The 7,826-nt window shown below is 50.8% G+C and overlaps 1 protein-coding gene across 1 annotated transcript in view; it reads left to right on the top strand.

Moving 5' to 3' along the window:
* The first annotated feature begins 575 nt into the window (after positions 1 to 575).
* LTF (lactotransferrin) overlaps positions 576 to 7,826 on the top strand; it is a 28,665-nt gene continuing 21,414 nt past the window's right edge. Inside the window, exons 1-2 of the mRNA XM_043587233.1 lie at positions 576 to 673; positions 6,505 to 6,668. Of these exons, the coding sequence (XP_043443168.1) occupies positions 631 to 673; positions 6,505 to 6,668 (207 nt within the window). The 5' untranslated portion in view covers positions 576 to 630. The remainder of the gene's footprint in view (positions 674 to 6,504; positions 6,669 to 7,826) is intronic.

Here is a 7,826-nt window from a genome sequence, read left to right as displayed (position 1 = left end):
AGAGACCCGGTGGGCAGCTGGGGTCAGACTCGGGGCAGCGTCTGTCACCTCCACTAGCTGTCCCAGGCCGCTGACCCCAGGCAGCTGGGTCCTCTGCAGAGTTGTGGGCTGGCTGCTGGCCGGGGTGCCGGGAGGGGGGGTCCCCCTGCCTTGACTGGCTCCCCTGCGCTTTAGACCCATCTGCTAAAGGCTAGGCAAGTCCCACAGTTCTGATCACAGATGACCACAGATATTCCCCTTAGGATGCCGGCTCTGTGTCCAACCGTCTAGGAGGCGCTGAGACCAGACTCAGGGGCCGCGACTCCCCAGGGGCTTGCAGACTGACAGAGGGGATAGACCACCCCAGTAAGCGGAAGGGACCAGAGGCGCAGGGGTTGTAGGCTGGGTTTTCTGAGCGGCTTGGCACTCACTGGTCCTTCTCCCCACCTGCCACTGTTCCCCCTCACCGCCCCCCCCCCCCACCACTTGGCCTTGAGGAACTAGTTGGGGGTTGAGCGGGGGAAGGCAGGGGGTGCCGATTGGGCCACAGGGCGGGCCACACCCCGTGAGGTCACCCAGCCCTGGATAAAGGGGTGCAGAGACTGCTCAGGTGGCAGAGCCTTCGTTCGCTGGTCGCCTCCCGAACCCAGAATGAAGCTAGTCTTTCCTGCGCTGCTGTTCCTTGGGGCCCTTGGTGAGTGCAGGGACTTGGGGGTGCGCCCTGCGGGGTGGGCGCCCTTGTGTCCGCGTCGCACGAGATGGGCTCCCGTGTCCCTGCGCCCCGCGGGGTTGGGCGCCCGAGTCCCTGCGTCGCACGAGATGGGCTCCTGTGTCCCTGCGCCCCGCGGGATCGGTGCCCCTCTGTCCCTGCGCCCCGCCGGGTGGGCGCCCAGAGCCTGCAGCGTGGGAGGCTGCGGGGGTGCGGGGGTGCTGGGGGGTCTTGGGGCCGGGCCCCGCCCACCTGCCTGGGGAGGAGCCAGAGCCGAGCTCCTCCAGGCGGATCCGGGAGTTCCCAGAGCTGCGCAAAGCGTCCCAAAGAGCCTCCTGGGACCCTGTCCCATTGCGTCCCAGCAGGACCTCTGGTAGCCATAGGACTGTTGCAGGCTTTTTGCATGGGAGGAAAATGAGACCCAGAGAGCATGAGCGACTTGCCCAAGACACACAGGAGACGGGAGTCAGAAGCCAGCGCCGGCAAGGCTGTGCGACATGGGCAAGACAGAGCCCCAGTTTCTTCAGTTAAAAAACGAGTCCAGCCACCTGCCCACACAGTTGTGAGGTGGAGGCCGGCTGCCCGCTGCTCAACGGTGGGCCAAGGTGCACAGGCTTCCCACCCCGGAAGGGCAGCGCTGGTGGCACAGACAGCACCCCCCCCCCCGCCCCCGCCACCGGACCCCACTGTCAGAGGGTCTAAGGGAAAGATGATTGATTTCTGTTCTCTTTTTAAAGCTTATTTATTTATTCTGGAAGAGAAAGAGTGCGCGCACGAGTGGGGGAGGGGCAGAGAAGAGAGAGAGGCAGAGAGAGAGAGAGGGAGAGGGAATCCCAAGGAGGCTCCGCACTGCCAGCACGGGTCCCGATGGAGGGCTCGAACTCACAAAACGTGAGATCATCACCTGAGCCGAAATCAAGAGTCTGATGCTTAACTGACTGAGCCACCCAGGGGCACCCCCCTCGCCCTGATTTCTGGTTTTCAATGTGCCCAGACTAGAATTATTTGAAACAATTTCTGGGGGTTTACAGAGGGCACTCACCAGTCGTAGACATTAGTGATGTAGATGTGTGAGGGCGGGGCTTCCGGCAGGGGAGGGGCGGGGCTGTGAGGGGCATGAGTGCCTGGACAGTAAGTGGGGGGTGGGGGGCGAAGGACAGGTGTCTCCCAATTCCCAGGCCCCTGCCAGCCCAGGTCAGCTTCCTCTGAGCTGGGCGCTCCCTGGGTGGAAAGGACTAATAGAGCGCACAGTGACCTTATGCCCCCAAACCTAGGGACTGTCAAGCCATCTCTGTCCCCACCTCTGGTCCCCTTCTCCAAGTTCCTTCCTATGGTATTGTCATCCCTGTCTTCTCTGAGGCAGGATCGGGTCTGCCAAAGCCAACTTCCCTTCTGCTCCCTGACCTGGGGCTTGCTGGGTAGCACAGCACAGGGTTGGGGCTGCTTGGGAGAGATCGAGAAGCAGGAAACCTTGCTTTCCTGGATGTGGTCACAGGTCGCAGCCACAGATCCTGGCTCAGAGTTGCACCCTTGGGTTCCACTTTCACTTGAATCTTTGGTTGCCTCGCCCCCTCCCTTCACCCCCTCCCCCCTGCTGAATCTGCAGTTTAAGTCCTACAGTCAATAGAATGGTGGCTAGCATCCTAAAGTGTCACTGAAACCCTGTCACCTGTCCTGGGGGATTCCTGCCCTGCCCCCATGGCTGTGCTGGCTGGCAGAGGCTTGCTGGGCCGAGAAGGGTAGCTCCATCCCAGCCCCTGCCCTTTGAGGTCAGAACACCGCATGTCTGCATGGAAACAATCACAGGATGCCTACTTTCAAGAAGTTTCCATCCAGGCTCATGGGGGCAGCGTCTGAGGGGCAGATAGTTCAGATGCTAGGTTGGGGATACAGGAGGGGCCAGCCCTACACCTGCTTTGGGGAACATATCATCTTGAGGGGAGGGGATGTGTGGCTTCAGAGCTGGCTGGTGAGAGCTCTTGGGGTGGGGGGGGGATGAGCTTGTGGTGCACTTGGTGCCCCTGGTGTTTGGGGGGGCTGGGACGGTGGATCTTGGAAAACCCCTCGGTGGTCCTTTAGTCTCCTAGTTCAGCCAAGGGAGAAATGAGCTCTACCCGTGGGTTCCCCATTCCTGCTGCTGTTCGTGCCCTCCCCCCACCTTGAAGCATGCCCTTCTGTTTGGCTCTCCCTCTTCACCCCCAGATCCCATCCGTCACCGAGCTAATTTCTGACGCCAGCTCCCTATTCCTGCCCCTTCTCCATTCCCAGGGCCTTTCTGCTTGGTTCCCGGCTTTCAGTCCACTCCCTCCCCCATTCTAGGCAGAGCCCTTATCTCTACTCTCTTCATGAGCGAGCTCTACTCCCTCTGGAACCAGACCTCCTCTGACCAGCTTGGAGGGCTTTCCACGCTCTGGCCCCAAATCCTTTGCCAGCCCCATCTCCACTGCAGCCCGATTCTAACCTAGCCAGCCTAAATAGACTGGCTAGCCTTGTGGTAAGAACAGGGCGGGGGTTTGTCAGACTGCGTAGATTCAAATCCTAGACCCAATGCTTATTAGCTGTGGGACCTCGGGCAAGCCACGTAACTAGCTAAAGACACGATTTTCTCACCTGGAAATGATATTAGCAGAACTCAGAGAGTTGGGAGATTCGATGTCCAGAGAAGATGTGAAATGCTTGCAGCATTAGCTGTGTGCACATGGGTCCATGGTTCTCGCCTCCAGGAACGCCACCACCGTCATTCCTGGTCCCCAGGAGCTCACTTCTGGTCTGGCATTTGTCTCTTCTAGAGCATTCATCATCCTTAGCTTCCTCTTTTTTGACTTTTTTTTCTCTCCAGATGGGAGGGGAGATCTTGTCCCGTCTGCTTACATGAGACACGGTGCTGTGTATACAGACTTCCAGTAAATGCTACTGGGTCACGAGTGGCCGGATAGGACCAGGTTAATATTTTTATGGCAGGACAGTTCCCTGAGGGCCTCGGGATCGATTACATCCTTTGGGATTTCCTGGGACGACGGTCAGTGGGGAAGGAGTGTGGCAGCATATGCCCCTGAGCCCCCGCTGACTCAGCCTGGGAGCCGCTGCCCTCCTCCCCTCACCCTCCCAGGGAGCCTCAAATACCTTGGCGGGTCTGACTGCGCAGGGGATCGTTCATGAACAGGAAGTAGCAGAGGGCTGAATGTTCCACTCTAAAGCGTATCCAAGTGGGAAAGGGGCTTTTGCAATCACGTGTGTGCATGTCTTTGTGTATGTGTGTGTGTGAGAGAGAGAGAGAGGGAGAGAGAGAGAGAGAGAGCTTTATCGAGCTATATTTTACATATCATAAGATTCACCTACTTCGAGTGTACAATTCAATGATTTTTAAGAATTTTACCAAGAGGCACAACCATCACTGTAAAATCTTTTTAGTACATTTCCGCCCCGCTGATAAGATTCTTCATGTCCATTTAGAGTTACTCTCCGTTCCCGCCCCAGCATCCGGCCCACCGCTAGTTACGTTCTGTTTCATCAGTCTGCCTTTTAGGACCTTTCACATACAAGCGGAGTCATACGGCAGGTGGTGTCGTGTGTCTGGTTTCTTCCATTTAGCGTGAATGAGGCTCATTCATGTTGTAGCGCATGCTGCTGGTTCTTTCCTTTTTACTGCCAAATCATACTCTGTTGGGTGCATGCACCGCATTTTGTCTAGCCATTCACCCGTGGCTGGACTTTCAGGCTGTTTCCCCTTTTTGGCTTTTCTGAATAATGCTGCTGTGAATATTCATACACGAGTCTTTATGCAGACATACGCTTTTATTTCTTTTGGGTACATATCTAGGAGTGGAATTCCTGGGTCAAAATGTTTAACATTTTGAGAAGCTGCCAATTTGTTTCCCAAAGTGGCTTCAACTGACTGAGCCTCGCCCCAGGCACCTCTGTGTTTGTATTTTCTTAACTGACTTTTGAAACACAGAAGTTTTGGATTTTGAGAGGTCACTTGATCAAGTTTTTTCATTTATGGACTGTGCTGTTGGTGTCATGGCTGATTAAACTTTGCCCATCCCAAGCTTGCAAAGTTTTTCCCTGTGTTTCCTTCTAAAAGTTTAATTGTTTTATCTCTTATACTAAATTCTATGATCCACTTTCTGTGTATGGTGTGAGGTAGGGCTCTAAGTTAATCGTTTTTGTATGTGGATATATGTTCTGCTAGGACCCTTTGTTAACAGACTGCCCTTCTGCCAATGAATTGCCTTAGTGCCTTTGTCTACAATCAATTGAATGTACATATAAGCATTCTATTTCATTGATCTATATGTCTGTCTTTATGCTAATATCACGCCCTTTTGATAACTTTGGCTTTATAGTATGTTTTGAAATTAGGAAGTAAAATTTCTCGAGGTTTGTTCTTTTTCAAAATTGTTTGACTATTATGTATAAATTATACAAAAATAAATTGTCAATGTAAATTATACAGAATTATTTTGGCTATTTTGCATCAATTTATTTATCTTATATAAATTATAGAATCTGCTTGTCAACTTCTGCAAACCTCCCCCTCCTCCCAGCCTGCTGGAATTGTGATAGGGTTTGTGTTGATGCTCTATCTCAGTTTCAGGAGAATTACCATCCTAACAATATTGAATTCATAAAGCGTGCACGTAAATGTTTCTGCATTTATTTAGATCTTTAATTCGTCTCGGCAAAGTTTTAATTTTCAGCGTAAGTTTTGTATTTTTTGGTTAAATATTTCCCTAAGTATTTAACTCTTTTTGATGTTATTGCGAATAGAATTATTTTCTTAATTTTATTTTTGGAGCACCCAAGGCTTATCTGCAAAAATATAATTGCTCTTTGTGTATTGACCTTGAATCCTGTGACCTTGTTATATTTGTGTATTCGTTCTAATAGCATTCTGTGCACTCCTTAGGATTTTCTAGAGTCATCTGCAAATAAAGACAGTTTTACTCCTTCCTTTCTGGTCTGGATGACTTCTATTGCATTTTCTTATTATCGTGGCTAGGATCTCCAGTGTTTTGTTGCACAGGAAACCTGAGAGTGGAGACTTGATCTTCCGGGGGCAAGCCTTCAGTCTTTCACCATTTTAATTTAGTGGTGAAAAACTGTAAGTGTTTCATAGATGCCATTTATCAGGCAACCATGTGTTGGTTAAGAGCTGTGAGCAAATCTGGTCCAGGCTCCTTCCTAATTGCATCGATCCTATCAGCAAGGTAGGAGAGCCAGTCTTTCTGATACAGAGGCGAATGGTGGTAACTCGGGCACATTGACCCATTTGGCACACCACTCGGTATAGCTACTGACAAGGAGTCCGGTGCGGTTAAGTTGCCTCGGCATCAGCGGGGGGCGGTTCTTGCAGTTACAACCGTCTAGGGACACCTGGATTCTTGGCTAGATTTTGCCACTGTTGAGCCGTCAGTCCCTCAGCCTCCTCAAAAGCCAGATTCCACATTAACAAAACAGGAGCAAGAATCCCTTTCCTGCCTACCTCCCAGCTTCAAGCGGGACAAAGCTCCACCAACTGAGGCAAAGGAGCGTCACCAGTTCTTAGAGGTAGGAAATGTGTCAGTTACAGGAAGGAAGGTAACCCAGAGTCTCTGACTGTCTCCTTGAATTTGCGGAGAATCAGAGCCCTCTGGCCGGCAGAGAACGCTTGTTAGACAGTCAAGACACTTCCACTTGAGGAGACCGGCCTGACTTAGTGGCCGAATGGGGCAGAAGGAGGAGGAGCAGAGAGATGAAGGAGTCTGGATAAGTCTGGCAGGGGGTGAGGTGGCCTCTCCCGTGGGCAGTGGTTGAGCCCTTACTCTTTCTCCCAGGACTGTGTCTGGGCACCCCTGGGAGAAGTGTTCGGTGGTGCACCATATCGCAGGCAGAGGAAGCAAAATGCACCAAATTCCAACAGAATATGAGAGAAGTGGGTGGCCCCCATGTCTCCTGCACAAGGAAAAACTCTCGCCAAGAATGTATCCAGGCCATCAAGGTAAGTCAGTACCATGTGTTGGTCGGAACCAAATTGAATGGAAAGGAAGGGAAGGGAATAAAGTAAAAAATGTATTTCCCCCTTCTTCTGCTTTTCTTCCCGGGCACCGATGGGTTGGGAGTGCTCCTTCCTCATAGGACACGAGACTATTTGGAAAGCAGATACTAACATTCTAAAGCGGAGACACTACGTGTGGGGAAACTGTGGTTGCAACACAATTTTTTTTCTTTTTTTTATTGTTTATTTATTTATTTTGAGAGACAGAGGCAGGGAGGAGCACGAGCAGGGAAGGGGCAGAGGGGGGCGGGGAGAGAGAGAGAGAGAGAGAGAGAGAGAGAGAGAATCCCAAGCAGGCTCCACGCTGCCAGCTGCAGAGCCCAACATGGGACTCAAACACCTGAACTGTGAAATCATGACCGGGCCGAAACTGAGTTGAACGCTTAACGGACTCAGCCACCCAGGCGCCCCGGAACTTGCATTTTCTTAAGTAATGGCAATAAAATGAATCCTACCTTGCTGATGATTTTATAAATAAAACGAAAGCCTACCTTGCTGGTGATTTTATAGTGAAACCGGTCTTCTTGGTTGGTGGCCTTCCAAATTGGCATTACAAATCTTCTGGAAAGTGGACTAACAAGAACAGCCAGAGCCACGAAGATAAACAAGGTCACTGTCTGAGCGAGTCCACGCTTAGTTGCCTATCCCAAGGTGACAGGCCATCGGAAGGAAAAAATTCTACGAGGACAAAGCTACCCATGAGAGCGTAGATTTCAGAGCAAAAAGAAAGTGCTGAACATCTGAGGGGTTATTTGACAAACTATGGAACAACCACATTGTGGTAAAATATTATGAAGTCAACAAAGGCCCTGCAGAAGTGTGAAAATGTGTGCCATTTTAGAAGAAGAAAGCAGTCCACAACGTATTATCTGTACCAGATTGCAAATATAAGACATATGGAAACATACGAGAAGTAATACGCTAAAAAGGATGAACGTGATTTATTATGATGATTTTAAGATAGCGGAATAGTTTTATTTTCTAATTCAATAAAAAAGAACTTAAATCAATATAGGGCTTTCTAGAGAAAGCATCTAGAATAAACAACTTCATTTATTATTACTTGTATTTATTTATGTGAGAGAGAGAGAGAGAGAGAGA

This window comes from Prionailurus bengalensis, chromosome A2 (assembly GCF_016509475.1).
Source record: "Prionailurus bengalensis isolate Pbe53 chromosome A2, Fcat_Pben_1.1_paternal_pri, whole genome shotgun sequence".
Classification (NCBI taxonomy): domain Eukaryota; kingdom Metazoa; phylum Chordata; class Mammalia; order Carnivora; family Felidae; genus Prionailurus; species Prionailurus bengalensis.
Note: the sequence above shows the minus strand (reverse complement) of the source record. Positions and strands in the feature narration are given on the sequence as shown.